The 24,733-nt window shown below is 41.9% G+C and overlaps 1 protein-coding gene across 2 annotated transcripts in view; it reads right to left on the bottom strand.

Annotated features, from left to right (window-relative positions):
• Positions 1-7,746: 7,746 nt before the first annotated feature.
• The window catches only part of lmx1b (LIM homeobox transcription factor 1 beta), a 48,591-nt gene continuing 31,604 nt past the window's right edge, over positions 7,747-24,733 (bottom strand). For both annotated transcript variants that reach the window (XM_022756241.1, XM_022756234.1), the window contains 6 exons: positions 14,729-14,961; positions 12,498-12,673; positions 11,869-11,946; positions 11,409-11,475; positions 10,025-10,186; positions 7,747-8,880 (listed from right to left, as the gene is read on the bottom strand). In XM_022756241.1, the coding sequence (XP_022611962.1) occupies positions 8,723-8,880; positions 10,025-10,186; positions 11,409-11,475; positions 11,869-11,946; positions 12,498-12,673; positions 14,729-14,961 (874 nt within the window). In that variant the 3' untranslated portion in view covers positions 7,747-8,722. The remainder of the gene's footprint in view (positions 8,881-10,024; positions 10,187-11,408; positions 11,476-11,868; positions 11,947-12,497; positions 12,674-14,728; positions 14,962-24,733) is intronic.

Raw genomic sequence — 24,733 nt, 5'->3', positions numbered from 1 at the left:
TTAGCGCTCAACGCCAAGGAGCTGGTTACGTCTCACTTGTCAGCAGAGGAAGTCAACAGAGAGCTTTCTTTGAGGCGGGCACGGCGAGTCCGATGACATGTATGAAGGTGGGGGCGAAGAACATGTTAACCCAGATACTGCCATACCATCTCTGGAGTCGGCGAGTCAGTGCCCCCCGAAGAAGCCCCGAGCACGAGGACTTTTGAGATTCAGGAGCCTGCTCAGATACACCGCCGCGACGGTCTGACTGCACCACGCAGGAGCCCTGAGAAACCTGAGCTCGATGCAGAGCTGCACATGCTGATGTGCGCAGCAGAGAGGAGTGCACCGGCTGGGGCGAGGGCAGGGCTGAGGCTGGGATTAGGCCAGATATTACTCCTTTCAAAAAACACCACAGTACATGGCTGTGTTCTGCTCTGGTGGCTCCACTTAGCTGACTGACTGCAGTGTAATCAATATTTACTCATAACAGCCACACTGGGAGGTCGTGACCTTTGGTGTTCGTGACTGGTTATAATCTTGAGTTAGAGCTCATAGATCCTGAACTATTGAAGAGGAAAAAAAAAACATTTCTCTCACTGAACAATTACAGTTAAGCGCTCGATGATGATGCCATGGCACAGTAATGTACAACAAAAAAATCTATCGCTGATAAGACACGTTGTTGCTTCGCACAGTTCAATTCACAATAAGTGAAAACCTGTTTGCTTCAAGCATATTATTTGTCTGTTAAAACCATCAACATGTTTTTCCACCCACAGTAAGGCCTTAAAGGTCACGCTGTCTTTATTACACCCAACATTTCATCTCTAAATCCATCTTCATTAAACACAGAGGGAGGACAATGGCCTCCCTTGCACTCCCAACACTTAACCTCACCAGGCACAACAATATTGTAAAAGTGCAAATCTCTCTCCAAAATGGCCCCACAGTTAATAATTAAACCATGACATTTGGGGGAGACACCAAAAAATCCATATGGTGAAATTTACTAACCTTTTGAAAAGCTAGCAAGAGGAGACTGTTAATCTGCGGTTTATTTGTGCTGTTTTAGTCCTCATAATAAAACTGTCAAAAACACAGCAAAAGGCAGAGCGGCACACAATGGACGATTGTCTGCTGTTAACTGGAGGAGAGCATGAGGCTAATCAATGCGCTCCAAGTCAAAGCTCTATTACAAGAACCCCCGTCTCTGGGGGGGGGGGTGGACAGAAAGACACGCCTGACGAATGATATTCATATGGAACAATATGGATTATAATTGTCATGATGAACTGATAATCATGTTGGTTCTCGCTACAATCAAAAGGTCACATCAGGGCAGAGTAGCACCGACCTCTCTCTTCTAAAAATACTGATTATCAAGTTAGAGGGGGTCATCCGGGAGGTCAAATGTGGCCCAGTGGTCATTAGATGATCTCGGTGCAATAGCCACTGTGGCACTCAGCACATACTGATTTACAGTTTTATATAGATCTTTGGAAATAACTTAAAAGTGGGTGTAATTTATATAAACAAACAAAAGGGGATGTAATATAACAGATTTCTTTTACATGTCACATAACACAGGTTGAGCTATATTTTCAGAGCAAATGTAAGTATTATAAGTCGCTGATGGTCTCCAGAAAGCCCCTCATTGGAGTCATTAAGGATATATAATAAACAGGGCATACATGACAGGAAGTGTGCCAAATACAGAATTCCTAACAGTTTGGTTTAGCTCTCACTGGCTGTTGACTTTCAGATTTACTGTCCACGCTCAACTCTGAGGCTACACTGCGAGTGATTTATCAGCCTCACAGGTGAGTTCTGTCGAAACATCCAGGGCTTAAATATACAGCTCAGGGCTCACCTTGTCCTGCGCTGTATCCCACATCCAGAGGGTAATGTGTGTGAGAGCTGCTGTGAACGGCATTTCTGCCCAAAGTCATGTGTGAGCCAGAGGAGACGGCTTCCTCTCCTCTTCAAGTTCATCCAGACGAGAAAAAAAAAAAAAAAAAAAGAGTTACTGTGAGTTCAAACTTTAACAAGCTTTCAGATTACACTTATAAAATTTCTCTTTTTTATGCAAACATGTTTTGGGCAGAGGAGGAACACACGTAAAAGGAGCTCTTTTCTGACACAATTTGTAAATTGCTTGAGTAACCTGAACTTCATTGCATACTCTCTTCCAACTCTTGTGGTTAATATGATTGCTGCCTTTATCTGCCCTAGTGACAGATTTAATTCTCTGCTCCAGTTTGACAAATACGCATCCATGCAACACACTGACGAACAACAGTTTGCTCAGTCAGAGCTTGTGCAGTCTGTTTGCCAGAAGGTAACCTAAGTCAAGGAATAATTATAAACATATAGGTATCAGGTAGCTGTGCATGTCATGATCTTGAAAACACATCAGCACTTATTACTAATCACTCATCACATGAGTAAAATTTGATTGATCTATGATGTCACTGAGTCCTTATTATAGGAGAATACCAAAATTACATGTGTTTGTGAGCATAAACTATCCTCTGCGAGAGCTAGAGGTAAAGGACAGAATGATGATTCTAATCTTCTGTATTACACCATTGCATAGCCTGGAGCTGATACACTGATTATAAAAGCTAAATTCACTTTGTGGACAATTAGGATGTTTGCTTGAACTTTAATTTCTTTGAGGGCCTCATAGTACCTGATATTACTTTGGTAAAAGTTCGGAACCAAGGGCTGATCCATAAACATCAACTGGACTACTTTTTTTGTTTGCCTTTTTTTTTTTTTTTAAACCAAGCTGTAGCAGCATGGCACCAGGGAAAACAGTGTTTGTTGGTCAGTCCACCACTTTGGACCACTCAAGAACTATTGAATGGAATTTGAGCACAGACAGTCGGGGCTCCCAGAGGATATACCCCAGTAACTTTAGTGATTTTTCATCAAGATGAATGAAGTTGACGTGTGATTTGGAGTGAAAAATCTCAACTATGGGACGTTCTGTCATAGAATTTGATACACATATACTTGCCCCTGCCAGGATGAATTGTGAGAACTTTGGCTTTTTTTCAAACCCTGAAAAATCTGAAATATCTTCATAACATTCACATTATCCCATAATCCTCAGCTGTGAGTGCTAACTAGCCAATGTTAGCATGCTAACAAGCTTAATTTAGGATGAACAGGATGGTGAACATGGTGAATATTATACCTGCTAAACATCAGCATGTTAACATTATCATGGTACACATATTAGCATGCTGATGATAGTACTTTGTTGTAAACACTGCGCCACCTTAGCAGAGCCTCGTAGAGGGCTAGCATGGCTGTAGACTCTTAGCCTTAATATGCTATTGCTCTCGCTGCTGCAAAATTGTAAAATGTCGCATATTAGTGGCAGTGGGAGATGTTTGCTAAAACATATCAAACTGACTCAATATAAAAGTAGTCATCTCATAGTTTAAAGTGGAAAAACAATGCTTTTTCCTGGTAAGATATTGAAAGACCACAAGAGGCATGTGTGGTATTTTTATTGATTGTGAGGCTAGTTTTTTGGTATATTGTCATACCAGAAAATCTCATGACTGTGACACAAGTCAATTGCCAGATGAAATGGCAAATTTCAAAATCCAAGCCGTCTGAGGCAGGAGAGAGAGCGGGACTTTGGATTCCAACATCAAGGGAGAGGCTCCTGGAGGTTAGGAGTGCTGGCTTGTGTTAGACCTTAAGGTCATCATTCCTTCAACTAATGCCCCTGGCATCACCTTCCTCCTTGACTTCAAACACTCTGGCTACATTCCTAGACCATGTACCAATAAGCACTAATAATGCAGAAAAATGAAAACCAAAACAGATGGGCTCCAATAGTGGTGGGGATTACTGAGCCCTATCCAGGGCTCTATCTGTACCCCTGGGCGCTGAGAGGTGAATCCCACACCATCTTTTTCTCAGTACAGCAACAAAGGTAGGAGGTGAAAAAACAGTTGTAGCAATATGTTTGCATGTCCCAGAAACGTTTGTGGAGATTTTCAAATGGTCATTTGTTTTTAGACACGCGAGGAATGAATGTAATGGATTGCACCTGAACCTTCCTTTGAATTTTGACTTTCCTGTATTTTTATTTATTACAAATGTCCAAATGTCTGTGTTGCATCACTTGTGGTATTTCAGTAAAATAGTTTCCCACTGTGGAGTCAGTAAAGTAACAGTAAACCACTGTTACTGGGTCTACGCTGGTCCTGTAGCATGCAAACAATGCCTCATACAGTGGCAGCAGTGTTTTGTGCTGCTGACTGACACAATAAAGCAAAGCACCGCTGTGAGGGCATACTTGCATGCCTGGATGTTTGGCTCTGACCCCTCTCTCTATGGTCAAAACCACAGCATTTGATTGTGCACAAGCCCTCAAGGCTCAAAGAATATGTGTCAGACACTGGTTAAAAGTCTCCCTTAACAATTAACCACACGCCATGGAAAATGCCCAACCAAAACACCCAAAAGCCCCCCCCCCCGCTTCCACTGGGGACTCGCCGTGAACTCCTGTGAACTCTGTGAAATCATGAGAAGAAATCTAGACTGTACTGAACCCACAAACGTCAGAGTGTTTTTGATCCAGCAAAGCAACAATTAATTGGGTTTGGTTTGTTCAAAAAAATGTAATATTGTTCTGTTGTAAAAGTGATATTGAGAAATGCCAATTCCAAGTACAGTAAATTCAAAACAATTGCCATTTCAAAATAAAAGTTTTGAACGGTTTGAATGAGTCAATGCCTGATCCGAGTTAAGGTGATGAGGTGATGGTGGGATGTGCAGCCTTGTTGCCTACGCTTCAGCTACTGTCTTAAGTCATGCTGTGCTTTTATGGGGCAGCTGGTGAGAATCTTGTTTTAAATTAGTCCCAATAACAAATCAAGTGCCATATGTTTTTCATGGGTCGGGCTGGAGGAGCTACCAGTTAAGAGAGAAAATGAATCACAAACCTCCAATTGTGTCTCAGGTGGAAAATTTCAGGATTTTGGTTATCTAATGAAAATATTGTCACTAGACTCATTTCCTATGTGGTGCCAGAACGGCAGAAGAGTAAATGTGTGAACAGTTTACTGAAGGCTGACTCTTAACTCTCCGTGAGTTTGTGTATGTGTGCATGTGTGTCTTCAGCTCAGGTTTCAGCACGACTGTTTTCACATCGAGGCCACACTTACCTCAACCTCAAAGAGTCTTCTTTGGCCTATTCACGTCTGCGTGCCAGCGAACAAGCAATGACATAGGTTATATTCACTCATTGCCTTTTACTGTTTGGCAAATTGGGGGCTTGAACCGAAGAAATCGGGGACAGGAAGTAGGAAAAAAGCCGGAAGGGCATGAGGATGTATAGAGTGTGGAGGTATAAATGGCCAATAAAATACATCCTGAGCAAACTGAATTTTTTTTGCTCTGTCTACTAGAGCCTGGGTGGAGCAGAGTAGAAGGTAGAAGCCTGGATATTTTGTAAAATAGAGATATGCACTTAAGTTAAAGGAACAGTTCAAATAAAATATGCTTATTTGCTTTCTTGTTGAGTGCTAGATGAGAAGATTGATCAATATGAAGCTACTGCCAAACAAAGGCAGCTAATTCTTAAAAACCAGAAAGCTTATCAATTAATAGTCTGATTTATTTGTCTGAGTATTTTTCATTCTTTCTTTTTTTTTAAATCTTTAGACAGAACCTGGCCAGCTGTTCCGCCTTGTTTCTGTTTTTATGCTAAGCTAACATCAACAACCTGCTGCTGGCTCCAGCTACAGACATGAAAGGGTTATCAATCTTCCCATTTAAATCTTGACATGAGAGTGAATAAGTCTATTTCCTGAAGTGTCGATGAGTGATGAAAGCAAACTGGTATACTCAGCTACTTAACTATTTTGGTCAGTTATGCGTCAAGAGGTTGTTCAACTAATGTTATTCCTTTTAGATTCAGACACTCCATTGGCAAAAATACATTTTTTAAACACCACAGGTTTCTGGAAGAGTGTTCCTTAAAGCAACATCAGACTGGAAAATGGTGAGTGAATTGTCAAGAATACAAAAGTCATTTGTCTGTTTTGTTTTTATATGCGCTTTAACCTGTGTTGCCTGATGTAAAGTTTTTTCCCCTTTTCCTGAGAGGACCACAGTGGAAATAAGCTTTCAACTTTGTCTATTTATCTCAACGGTTTACTTGCGTGTAAGAACAGGGTGACCGCAATCTATTACTCTATCAATTATAGTGTATGGTTTTGGACATAAATAACTATAATCATATTTCAGTAAAGACATTGTGCAGGAGAATTTATGATTTTGGAAGGTTTATTCTCACATTTCCACTACAATGTCAACGGCAGAACCCTCTGTCCTCCTGTACACCTGAAAACCTCTCTGTAAGATCACCTGGCCTACCCTGAAAAGGGAGAGGTTCAAACAAACTGCACTGTCTTTCTCGTGCAAACACAATGTGTGCGTGGCAACCTCATCCATGTTTACTGTAACTGGGAGCCTTTGTTGCATCTGTTTACTCAGTCTTTCACATCTTTCACACTTTAATCCACATAGAAACCTGACGCAGACGTGTTCATTGTCCTTATAAGTCTTGCTTATAGACACGCACTATTTCCTGTTTTCTATTCAACTTCACAGTTTTTTTTTTAAAATCTCGTTCAAACAAACTACAGGCAACGAGGAAAAGAAACAAAAAGTCATAAACTAATTTTTGAGTTCATTTGGTTTGATACAGTTTTCAGTCATTTCAATTGTTAAACAAATCTCATCCAATCAGATTCCACACTAAAATGATGTCACTGTGCGGCGCTTCTAGGAATATTCACCTACTGTGACAAGTGAAGATAAATGGCAGTGTAACCTTGCCAACAAGTCCAACACCTGGCTGTCAGATTGAAGACCTGATATAGATAGAGACATACATACACCGCACTGCGCTCATACTCTACACCTTCCCAGATTTGACAATTTTATGTGCTCCTCCAGCTCAGGAATAGCAGGCAGGATTATTAAACCCTGTCATGAGTATGACATTAAAAACATATTGAGTCATAGTTACATGGAACATCCCAAATGCTTATTTGCATAGTCACGTTACTACACAGAGGTGGAAGCTTGCCTGGCCACATTGAGGAGCTGTCAGGGAGATGAAGGAGCACCCAGATGGTACTTTCAAAAAACCGCCCGACAAGCCCTGAGGTTATAGGTGGGGCTGCGCTCGCTAGCTCGTGCAGCTGTACTGGTATGTCACCTGAACTTTTTTTTTTCCGACCTCACCCTCACTACATGTTCATGTTTTTTGGCTCAGTGTCCTCATTCTCTTGCAGACAAGTCACACACTGGCACGGTTACAAGATTCTGATATTAGTTCACCTGTTGAAGTCAAAGAACAGCCAAGATAGGTGAATCACCAGGATGTGCTCACTGCTGGGACAAACAGTTAATGACCATGCTAATGGCTCTAATGGGCTGTACTTAGGAACAGCTAAACATAAACAGGAGCATGCAAACATGCTCACAACAACAATGCTAACATGGTGACATTTAATAGGTACGTTCACCATTTAGTGGTGTTAGCATGCTAACATTTGCTAATTACAGTAGCACTAAACACAAAGTAGAGCTGCTGCGCTAGAGGATAAGTCAGGGAAGCAGGTGATATCTGAAATGTCCCCATGTGAATGATCACTGAATGGCATTTATTTAATGTTATCAGGAGAAAGACATTGTTTATTCATCAAACCAGTCAACTTTGGTCAATTAGCAACTTTAACATTTTGAGAATGCACATATGACAATGACAACAAAAGGTTTATGGTCTGTACGAAATAAATAGCAACATTGCTCATTTACAGCTTGGCTGAAGAAAAACAAAAAACAAAAAAAACAAAACAAAAACAAAAGGGTTAATCTTCATATTAAAAAGGCGTACAGATGAGTTGAGATACTCATGAACTCACTAATTGCTCAACAAAAAAATGCTCTCCTTTTTAAATAAAGCTTTTTCAGTTTTAATATGTACCTTCAAGAGCCTGTTATAGTTAAATAAATAGAATGTTTCCATTTTTAACATGCACATCCAATTTGCCTGGGGAAAGTATTTACACTTCACTGATCCTACTTGTCCACCAAAATGCTCCTCTTTTTTTTCTCCTCTAAACAATTCTTTCTCACCACAAACTCTCATACATACACAAATGTACAGTCACTCTTGCAGACATGCTGCACCTATTTACTATTAACACAATATCTAAACCTATTGAAAGTGATCAAAATGCTAACGGTGAACATGGAAATCCATGTAGTGTAAAGAAGAAACAGTCCAAACACCACATCTTAACCAGGGGGGGCTTACAAAAAGTTTTAGTTTACAATTGATCATGCACTGTATAAATTCACTGTTATTTGGTTTGCGAGTGTGTAATAATCAGTGGCTTCAATATCTACTTGTTTTTCTTTAAGTGAACAAAGAAAAGGAGGAATATCTCCTGTGACAGATAAACAATCAGACCAAATAATCTCTAACAATATTTAAGTCTTTTTCCCCAGGAATCTTCACTGTCCTACAACAAGTGGTTTTAACTATCTTTGAGTAAGCTTCCGCACATAACCAGGAGCCACAGCAAGGTGAGGTGTTTCTTGTGTCGTGTCCGTGTTAGTGTTGAAACTCCTGGCCATCGCGCTTCAGGTTGAGATGGGCAGTTTATTCTGTGCTGATGTTCCTCACTCCTCTCTTTCATGATGCAAAGTAAGAGTTCTGCATGGAGTAGAGGCGGTCGATGGGGTTCCCCACGCGGGCCTGCATGGAGTTGACTTCCGACGACGCCATGAAGCAGTCACTGAGGCTGGTTAAAGACGTGTCACTGTCTATGTCATGGAATGCAGAATCATTACCTATGGGGAGAGTAGATTGCGGAGATAGGCGTCAGGATCCGGTGGCAGAGGTGTCATTTAAAAAAAACTAAACAAAACACAACAACACCCGACTCCGACTATGAAATCCATGCAATCTTGTATTTGAGATTTATAGCAGCACTGGGAAATTATAATTACTAATAGTCACTTTGAGAAATTGCTGTTGTGTGTCATCACAATTGTGAGAACTGTTTTGTTAGATATCATCAAAGCTCACTTTTTGCTGCCCTCGCTGGGACAATTGTGGTCTGTGAGGGAGCATGTAAACAAGGGGCATCCTCCGAAAAGATCTGGTTAATAGCAACTGTTTACGCCTTTCATAAAACCTCAACATGTTATTTCTCTAGAGGGAATAGTTAACTTTATTACACTCTGGATCTTAATGATAGTGTTGCACAAAATGGGGACAGTGTTTTGAGACATATCTTTTAATGCCTTGCCAATATTGTTCTTTTCCCCAAACCAAAGGAGAGTGATGAGACTGGGGATTTGGGTTCTTACTGGCGAGAAGAACTAAATGGAGGCAAATTATAAGGAAGTTATGAACTTCGGGAAATGGTCCCTTTGGGGCTTGTTGAGGACATCACTCTGAAATGTGTTATTCCAGTTACATCCTGTGGACTAACACTTGATTGACTGATTTTTTCTCCCCCTGCGTGTTTGCATTTTAATTCTTCCCTGTATCACACAGAAATCTGAGACTTGTTATTTTCCCATTCTGATTCATTAGTTCACACAACCCTCAATCATTGTTGGGATTGCACTTTATCTCAAGCTGTCCACATCGACCACATGTTTTTACCAACATTGGAAAACATCATTAGTAACGGGGCAGGTCTCAGAACTGGAGGCGGAGAGTTAAAACCATATTAAAACGATTTGAAAATGAACTTCAAAACCTAATAGCTTATGAGAATGCTTGTGTTATCTCATGTGGGAGGAGAAGCTGCTCGTACGTCTCTGTGAGCGGCTTAAATCAGGAGGGCTGTGGCCCGAACACATGTCCCACACTGGGGAGCTACGAGGTTGATCAAGGGACAGGCATGTGTGTGTTTTGAGAGCAGGAGTGGGTGTTTTTTTGCGGGGAATGGCTGGAGGGGGTGGGAACTGGTGGATTGCTCACCATATGGGTTCATGTGGTCCCCGGGCATCTGTGGGGGGGTGAGCCCCTGTTGGAACGGGTCTGTGCTGTAACCGTTCTGATCCATGGCGACCAGCTGCTGCTGCGGCGGAGCCAGCGGTGTGAAGGAGTTCATCATCCCCTCCATCCGATTGGACATCACCTCTGCAAAACAAAGAGAGAACCAACAGGGGAAACCATTAGGAAAAAAAACCTCGGGATGAATCTGCAGAATGTAACTGCAGCCACGCACAGTGGATACACACAGACAGGTGGGGCTGAACAGGGGAAAAACCAATGATGTGTAGATTCCCTTTAACACCTGGGGATTTCACAAGCTCACCTGAATCTGAGTTACAGTTTCGCAGAACCAAAAAATGTGATAGTGAGAGTGATAAAAAAAAAATGAAGGTAGCTTGGTGCTTTTGAAATAGCTACAATAACCTGGATTGCTTGCCTGGTACGATTTCCATGGTAACCTACAGTAGTCTTTCCTGTGGCTTCTCCCACAATCCCCTTCACAAACACTGCTGTTGGCTAACCGACTGGGTGAGATGGACACAAAGCTCCTGTGGCTTCATCACCGGAGCCACAAAATCAATGATGTCTGCCATTCATTTCGTTTGGCTGCCAAAGTGAATTCCCACCTTCCTTTCGATGTGAAATGTTTTTGTTTATACAATGACATATTTGTAATCTCTATACACAAGAAGCTCATATTCTCAGATTCAGTGTCTATAGTGGTATTTCGATCATGTTTAGCATTCACCAGGAAGAAGTCCTCATGTACAGCTTCTAACCAGCTTGGTGTCAACATTTAAAACAATGCATTGCTATGAAACAGAGAACATTTAAAAGGACCCCACCAGACAAAAATTCTCTGCTTTAACTATTTATTTGTATTTGTTTTTTTTTGCATAAAACTATTCAATTAACTTGGAAGAATTTTTAAAATGACATCTACTCATTCTCCCTCATTGAAAAATGCAGAATCTATGAATATGTCTCCATATCACATTTCTTTAAGGTGCACATTTGACACTGATTGGCTGCCTTGTGTTTGTGATATAACAAAATCATGCCCGTACATACACGCCTTAAACTGGGATTTTAGACGAGCACAGAGACACTTTCGCCCTTAAGCAGATGAATGTGAAAACAGCCTTCTGGTGTCAAACTCTGCACATACATCATTCTGCACGGTGAAACTGAAGACATCCAGGTAAGGGAACAAATTTGTGAGTGGAAAGGGGGCTGTAAAAATTCAGAAAAATGTAAATGAGAAATATGCGAAATGCAGTAAATATGCAGCTAAACACCTCCCAGAGAAAGAGCTTTGAGACAATGAGCCTCCATTGTGTCTGCAGGGTATGTACAACATCGTTACCTTGGCCAAGTCTCTGAGAATTCTGTTGTTCTTGTTGTTGCTGCTGTCTTCTTGCCAACTTCTTCATCTGAAACGAAGGAGTCAAAGTTGTGAGGAACTCCCAAAACTAACATGCACTCTTTAATTTAAAAAGGATGCTCCTCGCTGTTCACCCTCGAATGAACTGTGTAAAATCTGTATCTGAGTGCACTTCATTGTAAAGTATCAAAGGTTTTCATGAGATAATAATCAGAAAAGGGGAGGGTGTAGACATTTAATGCAAGAGTGAGCTACAGTTGCAACTCCTTGCTCTTTTTTTTTTTTTTTTTTTTTTTTTTTTTTTTTTTGCATTTGTGAAAGGAATGCAGTGATAAATTTAACACACATAGTTGTAGTGATTTATTAGCTGGACTCTTAAGATGGAATAAGGCTGTTGTATGCGGAAACAAAATCTAATGTCTCCTGCGTTTGCTGCTCTCACCTTAGCTCTCTGGTTCTGAAACCACACCTGGACCACCCGAACACTGAGTCCTGTCTCCGCAGCCAGCGTCTCCCTCACCTGAAAACATCCAGACAAAAGATTTCCAGCGTCACACACACACACACACAAAAAAAAAAAAACACTTCACAACATTAAAAACTACTTTTTTCTTTCCTCCTGAACACATTTGATGCATTTCCCAACAGGCACATTGCCTCTTTGATTTCACTGAACGTTGAATGAATGCAGTGGTCTTTTTGGACGTCTTGGTTATTGCCTCTTCAAAGCTTTGGACCGGGTGCAGCGCCTGTTTTTAGGGCCAGGGCTATAGAGGCAGTGCTCCTATCTCAGTATGACATTTGGTGCAGGCGGACTGCGTTACAACAGCCTGCCTCGGTTAACACAGAACAGAATGCTGCTTGCCACTTCAAAGCTCGGCTCTGAGGTGGGGGAGATTTTTTTAATTTGAGAATTTTATTTGTGAAACTACTGTAGGGCTCGTGGTCGGCATCCAAATCTCCATGTGTTCATTGCTCCAAATGCAGACCAGAGAATATTGAAAAAAAAAAAAAAAAGAATTTGCTAAATTTTCCTCACTTTGTCAAAAGATTATTTAAGCTTTGAGTTACCTTTCTGCAGGGTTTCGAGGACACCTCAAAGGAGGCCTTGAAGGCGCGTCTCTGTTGAGTGGTCAGGATGGTTCGTGGTCTCTTGGGCCTCCTGGGATCCTTCCCGTCATCCCCCTTCCCCTGGCCTCCTATGCCTTTCTCTGGCTTGATGTCCAACTCCTCATCGTCACTTTTTTCTGCAGAGAGAAAGTCATTTCTCTGTATGATCAGCACGAGCTTGAACTGACTACACCCTTTTAGTCAGTGACAGTCTGCTGATAAATATATTTTCACTCTTCCCCATTCCAGGAGATTCACACACCACAAGTGCATAATCAAAGGAGACACATGTGTTTTTGATACTTTGTTATCAATTTATTACAAAAAGGAAAGGGCCACATGTACGATTAGACTTACAGAAGTCTTATGGCTCTTGCTTGGAGAGCACAATGAAATATGCACATTTGTCACTGAACTGGACACTGCGTCACTTGTAATTTATTGCCCTCAGCTTTGTCTGATTTACACTAAATCAATCTCTGATAAGAATACTCCATCAAGTACAACACGGAAAAGCCAACACGAGCACATATGAGAAATGCATCTCCCATGACACAGCAAGAAAATGAAATTTTTGCTCGGTTTTAGACCTTAAAATAATGACAAAATATATATGGGTTGCTAGATTTTTACTAGCAGCAGCAGCAGCCGCAGCAGCAGGATATTACAGTTTTGGGTAGTAATATTGGTGCGATGTTTATGCTTCTAGCCTACAACGTGGCATTAAAACAAAATAATAACTTGGTTTTTATTAGATTTCTGAGATATGTTTGTAGGTTTATTTTTTAGATTAAAACCAGCTAGCTGTTTCCAGTTATCAAAAACAATAACTACACACTCAATACTCTCCCAGAGCTATTCATTTCACTCAGAGGATTTCTCAAAATTTTTGTAATGATCATAAATATTTCTTTACTGAAAAAATGCATGAAAACATTGTGAAACTTGTTGGTTTTCAGACAACAGCCGAATGCAAACACTATTAATGGCAAATTAATAAGTTATACTTTCATCACTTTAATTCTTTAACATAGTTTCAATTGTTGTCACTGAAGACTTGGGCTGAGAAAATGTCATATGACTTGTTGTGAAATATGTCACTTCTAAATTTATGCATTTCAATATCACTTGGCAGTGAATCCACAACGTTATGCTAACATAACATGTACAACAAATGAATGAATAAGAAAAACATCAATTATCACTTCATGTGTCTCCAAATCAGAAGCAGCAGTGCTGTTAACGAACCCTAATGATTTTGGGGTCTGGTGGCTACAAGCAGAGGCACACACATGATGGCTCAGTGCTTCATGTCATCTGGTTCCGATGTGTATCTACATTTCTCTGCCGAAAACCTACATTTCATCTGCCACATGCCGAGGTTAACCTCTGTTCATGTCAACATTTTCTCCATCTTGAAATTCGGAGAGGCGCACAAAAAAAAAAAAAAAAAGACATGCCTGCGCGATACACTGGGACACAACTGAATGAGGATGACGCAGAGCAAATATTCCCACAAGTTGACAAAAGTTGACACAGGCACAGATGTATTTGACAAATTCCCCGCTTTTGTGCGTGTCTAAATGTGAGCCAGATGGTAGTGAACAGTGAGGCTTGGCGAGATGCCTCATTGTGTGTGGAGGCTATAGGCGAGGAACACTAGAGCTGATAAGAGTGGAGGCGCAGGCTTTCTGTAGAAAGGCCCCAAATCCCTCTGTCACTCACCATGATACAGTGATTTAATTCTTTCCAGAACCAGATCCTGCCCACGCATAGAGAGCCATTAATACGGGGTGGCTTGGCTTCGTCCTGTTTCCACTTCCTACTGTATCATAAACCTCCGCTCCCTGCTTGAATTAGAATGCTACAAAATCAGCCATTGAAAAGCTGCAGATGGAGCTGAGTTAGAACATTTTACTGCCTGGGCTGCATGCAACATCTCTGAAAAATCCCTAGCAACTGGTTTAAGCACAAATTAATACCAGTTGTGTTTTTTTTTGTTTTGTTTTTTTTTATGTTGATAATACACTGTAGTGCTGCAACCAGTAAGATTCAGATCCATCATGGAGGATGTCTATATTGGCTCCCACTGTGATGGAGCAGAGCATACAGAATACAACACCCCGGTGCCATACGATGATAGCACCACCGTGTTGTTCTCGCTCTTGTGTGAGAGGGTGCAGAGGGCTCACCTGAGTCTGAGTCATCCGGGCTGACCGAGCTGAGTAAGTCCTTCTCCCTCTCGTAGTCGATCTTGCACAGCAGCTGACCCTCCTTCAGGACAAACTCGTCGCCCTTCCTCAGCTGACGGTCGCACACGCAGCAGCAGAAGCAGTTTAGGTGGTAGACGCACTCCAGGGCGCGCATCACAAACTCTGTGGGGGCGATTTTCTCCATGCAGCCGCTGCACTTGGTCGCAAACAACCTGAACGAGAAAAACAGTAACAGTTGTAGGTGTGCTGGTGATAGAGAGAGCTGTTGTTGTTTAAAGCAACACTGTAACTCCTGAAAGAGGTAATAGTTCATCAATTATTATATATATGAAAAGTTCAGTTCATGAGAAACTGAATGCTCCATTGCTCAGCTCAACGCACACCGGGGTTTTGCTGATACAGCCTGGTCTGGTATGACCAGAGGCTTATGGTGGCTGATGGTGGCAAACTTTAAACTTTTAATGCTGTGAAGCTACTTGTGCTCTTACTATGATATGTTATAGATTTCTTCGTTACCCTACAATTCACTCTGGCAAAAGTAACAGATTATATTTTTTTCAAAGTGAGACTACACAACCTTTAAGAGGCAGAACAACACATTCTCTCACAAGTGAAACTTTTAGTGCTTTTCTTTTGGCGAGGTGTGTGGCTTTATTCTGCCACGTAGCCTCACTTCAGCTGACCATCAGGGGTTTTCTTGACTAAGAGTCAAGTTGGCTGGCTGATCCTGTGGGCAGCCAAGAGGTGACTCCTTTGGCAGCAGCTCATCTGTTAAAATTTCTAGGGTGGGCCCCCGTCCCCTGTCATTCCAAGTGAGCTCAGTCATGGGCACCGAAACCCTCTCACAAATCTGAAAAAGAGGCTGGCTCAACGTTCTAGTGCAGTGACCACCAAACTCTGCTGATCCCAATCAAGCCTTTGCTGGCAATTTACACATTTCTTTCATATCCACGATGCTCTATATGCATCAGATACCATATCGCACACGTGATTCATTGCTGACTACTGGGCTGCCCTCTCGTCTGTTCATATCTCATCTGACTGTCTAATATCATGCCTCTATGGTGTAAGACTGCCTCTATCATCATTTCCAAGACAACACCTCCATCTTCTTTTATATCCTTTCAGGAAGATGTTTGCATTGTTTTATTGGTGACTGAGAGGCATTTAATTCGTCCTCTGTTGTTCAGAAGAAGCCACATTAAATGGAGTAAGAAGGGAGCGAGTGTGGTTGATCTTGTCCAGCCGTAAAGCTGGATTTATTAGCGGCCTCTTTGTTTGCCCTGGTCTGGAAGACAGCTGGCAGCCGCCTATCTATTTGTGGTGAACATCTATTTCATTGTGCGAGGCAGGGAGGCAGCGAGAGGAGCAGTTGACATCATCTGCTGGTCCGGGACGGGGATGAGCGATAGTGATGAATATAATGTGTAAATATGAGAGGAGGGAAACCAAAGGATGGTTTTGTTATGGTAATGTTGTTATAGGTGCTGATTGAGTAGTGATACTGCGTATGTGTGTGTGTGTGTGTGGATGAGTCAGTTTCACACATGTAAGTGCATGTGTGTGAGCAGCTGTATGCTTGCTGGAAACAAGATAGTGTGGTTTTTGTTGTCTGTGCAGCTTTCTAAAATAATTACTGTGATATTGCTCATCAGAGCAGCATCAACAAGGCTACATTTTATGTTATCTTAATTACATCACTAACAATTAATAGGTTATTTTACTAATTCCATTCATTATAATCAAAATCACGACCTGTATCTGGATCAGAACGCGGCAGCTAAAGCATCTTATTTCCTGTTTAACCATCATGAAGCTGCGAAACAACAGAGCTATCAGAACTAGCACTCTGAGGGTTCATAAAATCCTTTAATCTTTCATTTATTACAATAAGTTAAGAAGATTATTATTCAACTATGGAAAAACCTCCAGGATAATCCCTTCTAAAAGAAATTTTGGCATGTATCTCAAACAAGCAGGGCTCTCGTTTAAGTGACCTGCCAGCCTGGCTCTATCTTCTAAACAAACCTCCAAGTTGGGTCACTGAAAAATAAAAGACAAGAGCAACACTTTAAATAATAATAAAAAAAAATTCTGGAAAAAAAATTAAAAGAAGGAAATTTCACATTGACTCAAATCTGCAAAGATAAACTGAATATTCAGGGACTTGTTTCTAGTTTTTAGAAGGATTAGCATGTTACATGCTGGGATCAGGGAAAGGAGGTGATGAATCTGTCAAGACAAGTTCCCAGCTCTAACTCTAATGTTTAGCTAATGATTGCCGGCTTAAGCTAAGAAAGAGAGCACAAAAAAAGTTGAGGAAATTACTTGTTAGCACGGTTTTGATACGTCCAGGACTCTGCATTCACCTACGACCGCTCTCTCAAATCTTCTCATCTAGATGAAAACATTCTCATTCAGCCCTCTTTCCTTTCTTCTTTCTCCTCGCCGAGTCTAATCTTGTAAGCCATTATTTTTCTATTTCCCCTCTCTGTCACTTTGCATTATTTTTGCTGCTGTAATTCCTATTCGTCCCTTCTGGAATCTTCCTGTCCTGCTTTGTCCTCAGGTCTAATCCGGACTTTCTGCCTGTTTTCAGTCCCCGGTCCCCATTCTCAGCGGGGTTCAGATGGAATAGCCATGCATGACGCCCCTTCTATGGCAACCACACCTCCACAGGAAGGCAACGGCGACTTTTCGGATGGGCAGAGAAGGCCTTTGAGAAGCTGGCAGCAGAAGTAAATCCCTCTCTAAGGAACAAGGAGAATTAGCAGGGAGCAGTGGACTAGGGATTTAACCCTACCCCTCTCCTTTGAAAGGCACAGTCAGTCCCACTCCTGCGGCTAGCCACAATCAAACAGAGGAGGAGTGGGGAGGTGGCAGTGGGGAGAGGAGAACACAAACTCCCTGAATGACACAAGCAGTGGATTGTGGAGGAGCCTAATCCCACTTTAATACCTTTCCAAGTTCAGCTGCTAAAGAATGCTCTTTAAAACAACACCACTGTGTGAGCAGTGAAGGTTGACCAGGGGGAGGCACGCCATTCAACCTCCCCAACATTACCTGATTAGTGGTTTGAGGACCAGGCCAGTGGGCCAGTGGGCCAGCATGCCAACGGGAGACAGAGGAGAGGATGTAAATGATGATTTTATATATAGAAAAACAGGACGACATGGGCTGCTGATAACATTAGCTGGAAAGGAGATTTCACAGCTTTTTGTCAAGCTCTACCGGGATATCAAAGATATCAAAGAAGCTGTATGTGCGACTGGAATCAGACTTAAAGTGATTTAGGTGATCATTTACCACTTTCTGCCTCTACTTGATCCCAGTGACCCATCACACTAAGACCTCTATCCACCTAAAATCCACTTTCTGGGCGTTCAGCTGCTCCGGTAACACGACTCCCAGTGTCGCAGAGGCAGGCCGATCAGCACCTTTAAGCTATAGTCTGTTTATAAAAGACACCACAAAGAGGACCACCAGCATGACAAGCCGTGTCCCAGCTCTCGCTCTCCCTCCTCCCACACCTGAGCGCACAGATCAAGTGATGAGACCCCTCCTGCGTGGATCAATGGCTGCATCTCAAGCAGAGAGAACTGTCAATATTTACCCAGGCCTCCCCAGAACTGGACTCATAAATGAAAAGAGTCCATCTCAGCACATATACCTCTCTCCCACAGGAATCATTACGTCCCTCGTTTTAATCCTGTGTCCACATACCTGTAATCCCTTGTCTGTCCTTTCTTACGTTATCTATGGTTGTCTCTCCCTCCCCGAGACAGATTATCGCACTGTTGAGGCTTGTAACACTACAAGCTGTGTTTTTAGCAAATGCAAGACAAAAAATAAAAAGAGCACCACGAAGAAGACAAAAGCCAACAGGGACCAACAGTTATTTGTCTGATGAACACTTCAGCCGAGCCAAGTGCAGCTGAGAGACTTCGCCCTCTCTGCTGCTCTTCTTCTCTCCCACCCCCCTTTTTCCAGGCACTTTGGAGAACTGCACTCTCCCTTTGAACAGATTATGGACAACTTAAAGTGTGACAACATCTTAAGCTCTCACCACATGTTGCCAATGATTTCCCTTCTACAGACATTACATTTAATGCTTCTGCCGCAGTGATAAGCATCAAGAGGACTGGGTGGGATAAAAGAAGCCAGAAGAATAAGAGAGAGAGACGGGGGGAGGGGTGGGGTGGGATGGGGTGTTTTTTTGTGGGGGTGGGTGGGGGTGGGGGGGGGGGGGGGCTGCTTATGGCTTTTGATAATCATGCTACATTTAGCAACACGTGCAACAGTCTCACCTACTCCCCTTTCGCTATTGAACAACGCTTGGAGAAATACCATAACAATTTAGGGAAGAATAGCTGGGGCTATTATGTCACGGCATCCCTTCAAAGACAGAGGGGATGAGGATTATCCAGGCAGCAGCTGTAAGCTATTACTTTGAAGATAGGCTCTCGTGTTTGGGCAGGAAACCTGTGGCCATGCCAATCATTGCGGAGGTGAGAGATGAGGCCTGGGAGGCAGGTCAGACAAGGGCCTCCGGACAGGATGAAGGACATGTGGAGCAATCGGTCAGCTGTGCACGCTCGATGTTTCCAGTTTTTGTTTTTTTTTTTTGTTTTTTTTACTGTCTACATCTCGGATACATCTGGGATCAAACTGGAATTTGGAAGGTTTCTTTGCTTGTAGATCAGATGTGAGAGTTAAACAAATTGTTTGACATTCGGGGGAAATACACTGTCTCGCTGAGTTAGATGAGAAAATCAATTTGATGTCTGTCAGCTAAGCTAACCAGCTGCTGGCTACTGCTACTGCCAGCAGCTGGTTAGCTTAGCTTAGCATTACGATTGAATAAAGGAGGAAACAGGTATGTAAAAACCTTCAAGGAATAACATATCTCTCATATTTTTCTGGTAAATTTAAGTTTAGCTGGGCAGCCTAGCTTAGCATAAAGACTGAAAACGGGGGGAAACAGGTATGTAAAAACTGTAAAAACTTTCAAGCCATAGTTCAACATTTCTCTCATATTTGTCTGGTAAATCTAAGTTCAGCTGGTTAGCTTAGCTTAGCATAAAGACCAGAATTGCGGAGACAGCTGGCTCTCTCCTAGCAGCACCTCTAAAACTACCTACGTAACCACAAATGGACCGGCACATAAGCATGTGTAAGCCCTCGTTTTTACAGTTTGGTTCTTGTACAGAAAAAAACAAACAAGCCGTAACGTAAGTTTTTAAATTGTCAAAAAGTACTGTTTTAAAGTTTTCACATTCCTCAAAGAACTTTTTTCAACCGAACGCTTTTATTTAATGAACAGCTCATTTGTTGTCCAAATTTTTGGGTGGAATCTTGTTCTGTTTGTTGTCTGGAATGACAACAAACGGATCTGTCTCACACCAGAGGCACCAGAGGTCTCCCAATTGTTGAGCGGCTCTCATGAGACACGCCTCAGTGTGTGAAAATTGGTTCTTAGCAACAGTATCAAGAGCTTCGGTCAAAGAGGAAAACATTTGATGCCCAGATGTTTTGGATGAACGACGGCAAAAACCTTTTCAACTTTGTCTCAACATCAGGAAAATTACTTTGTTATGTACGGTCCTGTTGTCCTCTTCATGCAACAGACACTACATGTTGACCACACTGGCCTAAAAATAGCAACCTGGATTTGGCTAATACGAGCGTTTGATTGCTTGCAGAGGGGCTGACGATAAAAGTGCACCCCAAAAGAAAGTTGTGCTTTAACACGTGGGATTTGCATATTTAAATAAATCCAGCTAAGGCACATAACCGTCCATCCTTCCTCTGTTAGAAGGTTAAAACAAACTTTCAGTCTGCATGAGTAGTAATGTGCAAAAAAAAAAAAAAAAAGTGGTAGTGATAATACTGTCTTCATAAATGATCTCAGTAGCTGACCTTGTTTCATAGTATCAGCATTTCTCTTTGGAGCATAGATTCATGGAGAGTAATGAAGCCAAATAAAAAGTGCCATCCTTCTGCTCCCAAGGGCCAGCTCCAGTCAGCTCTAAAAGCTGCTTAATCACCATCTCGTGCTTACTACATTAGCATAATAATGGCCTTTAAATTGAGGCTCTTTGTTTTTTAATTAAACTCCCAGCAGGTAAAAGTAAAACACATTAACGGGAGATGTGTACACCACTAATGGCCCAAAGGTGCCTTCTTCATCACACAGCTCTGGCCACAGGGTTCTGCTTGTTCCCCGCACTGAAGCGCAGCACCGGCTGCCTGCGAGCTCACAGGGGAGGAACGAGACGGGCTGATTGCACTTGGCATAGTGAAGATAATAGCCGAGACGTGTTCGACGTGTTTAGTGTATGCACGTGCACCTGCCCTACATCTCAGAGGGAGCACACTTAGTAAGAGCTGCTGAACAGAGCTATAGTGAATCTATAAAAAGATGCTGGTTACAGTTAGTCTGCGGCGAAATGTCTCCAGGATCATCTATCCCACACGTCGGCTATTGTGAAAATAAATATGGCCACTTCATTTCTACGGCAGCATGAGCTCCTATGTGCTGGAATGTGCAGCTCCTCTGACCAGTCACCCCCCAGACAGAGATCCCAGTCATATTTGTACATAACGCTATACTGCACAGCTGCACAAAGAAATCCAAACCCTTCAGTCGTTATTCAAATGATCTCATTCCAGGGGCTGTGTGTTTCACAGATTACCCAACACCGGAAATACAGTTCAGAAGGAATGTGGTGTTAATGTGTATTCTGAGTCTAAAAACATGCAAATAGCGCACACATATATGTATATACCTTAAAGCAAATGTTTCTCATGGCCAGTACTCTATTGATATGAGAAAAACATATAACGCTTAATACAATCAATACTGCATGTTCATACAAAGCTCTAAAAGCAACAGCGGTATGCTGAGAATTATCTTGCAGCATCAAGCGACCCATTGCTTCTCCTTTGCATGTATCTGCTAATGAGTCACTGGGGAAACAGCATGGAAATAATCCCCCCGCCCTCCCTCCGCCACACAGGTAGAACAAAGCTCATGGAGTGAAAAGGACAGTGTACTGGGCAGCAGAGGAGGCTAAGTACACATCTAAATACAAGAGTAAGCAGGCAGGCACACATGATGCTGTTTGGACAGCTGGTGTTCCCGAGTATGTAAAATGAGTGCAACATCACATCTAGACTCCGTTTTTAGAGCTCAGAACAAATAACGTTGGTCGCATACACTGTGCAGTGACACCAGTGAGGAAATTATGATTGTAAAGATGTGTGTTTTTTTTCATTTTGGCTTTTTTCCCACTTTTTTTTATTTTTTTTTTTACCTGTTCTCAAAGCCTAGTTGATCCTTGAACAAATAAATTAGGAGGTTGTGAATTACAAGGCTGCTATAAAGTGCTTAGCTCGGCCTTTTCGTTACTCCAGTAAGCTGTTTGTGAGGGCCATCACCGCTGGAGATGTGACATGTTTACAACACGCTCCCTGTAAAAGCAAAGAACCAGGGCCTGGGATAGCTCCCATTAAAAATCACGTGCAGCCATTTTATATATTTTAATAATAATTCCATGGGTGTCTGTTTGTCCGACCCTTCCAAGTTAATCTGTGTGAGGTGGAGCAGAGCCCACTATTAAGGGCTTGGCCCGCTCGACGAGGCTACCACGAGTGATTGCCGCTTCTGAAAGAGCTGGGAGAGCAAAGAGAGTGATGGCTACAATAAGTGTAATGGCTATCACATGTTATACAGCTATGGCTGGCTATAACTGCCCACAGATACACAGGTTTATTTCTGTTTTTTTTTTTTTTTTTTTTTTTTTTTTTTTTTTTGCCTTTTTTTGATGAGAGAAGGTGATTCAGGAGTTCACTACAAATCAGAGCGCTTATATCACTCCTGGAGAAATAAAAACAACTATGATCTCATGTCCAGTCAAATAACAATACATTCTAAAAGACTAGATTAAATCATGAAGTGAAAACGTGCGAGAAGCTTTGACCAGAGCTCAGATACTTTACTTTCTTTATTGTAAGAAAATAAATGGACTCATCTTACAGATTCAGCGCTGGAATGGTTAAAAAACAACATTTGGATTGGAGGGCTTTATAATTACTATTGACCCAGAGGTTCTGGGTCTAAGAAATAAAACAAACAGTAATATGAGGTGTTCTAAAGCACAAGTCTGCAAATATGCAAAGACAGGGTCTGGTGGAGAGCATCACGCTTTGGCTTCTTTCTCCGCTCCTAATCTGTGGGCCTACACAATATTAAGACGGCTTTGGAGCCACTTGTGACCCAGCTGTGCACTAATGAAAAATTCCACAGCTCTGTGCAGAGGCCAATGGAGCTTGACCCCTTTCCACCCTGAACCAAGCAATGTCCATCTTGAGGAGTTTACCAGGTCTGAAAGATACTGGATTAATAGGCAGAAAAGGAGAAAGAGAGACAATCTGGGAAAGACTGAAAAAAGATGCACTTGTGTGCCCCCCCCCTTCTGCCCTTCCTCCAATCTTTAGTATATTGGTGTGAAGTAAAGTGTTTGCCCAGGTTTTAATGGACAGAGATGATCTGGAGATCATTGTGATGGAGGCTGGTTGCATGAGGAAAAGGGGGGGGGGTTACTGTTTACTTACCAGAGATTCAGTCTAAGCCCAAAATTAGTTTGGAGGGAGAGAATGTGAGGCAACCAGGAATTAGACGTTGTTCACATGATCCGGATTCATGTGTGTGTGATCCTGCTGCCCTTGATTCTCTCTCTGTGTGTCTTCGCCAAGACAAAAGTCAGCGCTATAGAAGCAGATATCAAAGGAGCAGCGAGCACGGTGAGGAGTCTGCACACTGGATGAGGATATACAGTTTGCAATTATAGAGTAATGTACACCATGTTCACTACTCAGATATGTCAATAAGCAGGAGTAGTTTTTATAAGGATGTATATGTTTAGGTTTGGTCTGTCTTTCATTATCATTATATACTTCTTTTTTGGCATTTATTTATCCAAACCTCCCAGATCAGCCACCCACTCATCTCCTGTAGTTGCTAACGTTCAGCCGCACGGATACACAGATACATAGACACATAGCCATGCAGATAACATCCAGGAAAATAGACAAGAGGTAGAATGATTATGTGAAAAAAAAAAAAAAAAAAGAAGCACGGTATTGCCTTTTTCATGAGAAACAATATTCATCCTCATTTCTTTCAAAGAAATTTTAAAGAAAATATCAAGACTTTCAAAATAAGACATGGCTGAAAATCAGAGAATAGAGGCATCTAAAGGACTGTGGTAGGATACATCACGTTTCACCCTGTGCAACCTTAACCATCAACTTTAATTCTCATCAGAACGAATGATAATAATGCGTTTCTCTTCGAGCATCTAAATCATAGATGCTCTTGAATTGCCACACACTTTAAAAGATGACTCCACCTATATTATCCTTGAGGGAATAGATTACAGATCTAAATAAGGGGTGGAAGGGGAAGGGGGTGAGAGAAAATGAAAAAAAAAAAGGGAAAGCAAATGAAAAATAAACATTGTTATTGAAAGACAGGATGCTTTAAGACCCGGGGGCCAGGGATTAACATTCAGATTAGCATTCAAATAATATATTTGAATTTCTGATCAGCAATCCTCTTCAAAGAGCTAAATCCCAAGATTAGCAGGTGTTATGCTAAAAAGCTGTGTTTTTTTGTCAGGAACGTAGCTACACTAGCCAAACAAATATGTCTTTGAGTGTGAAGGGCTGGCATGGATGTATGGCTGTAACCATGGCGACTGGCTGGTAGTTAGGAGCCTTGGAGAGGGGTGCAGTGTTGGAATGTGTCAAACAGACAGAGGGGCGCACATACACCGCAGAGCAAACCAAAAACCTGCTGTTTCACTAAAGACCATCAGCTACATTATTGAGACCACCTACAAATTCCAGGGGGCTGAGGGTCGACAGGGAGGGAAAAGTAATTTTGAATCGTCATTATTATTTTTTTTAATACACTCTTTC

Source organism: Seriola dumerili, unplaced genomic scaffold (genome assembly GCF_002260705.1).
Source record: "Seriola dumerili isolate Sdu_G_001 unplaced genomic scaffold, Sdu_1.0 BDQW01000017.1, whole genome shotgun sequence".
Classification (NCBI taxonomy): Eukaryota; Metazoa; Chordata; class Actinopteri; order Carangiformes; family Carangidae; genus Seriola; species Seriola dumerili.
Note: the sequence above shows the minus strand (reverse complement) of the source record. Positions and strands in the feature narration are given on the sequence as shown.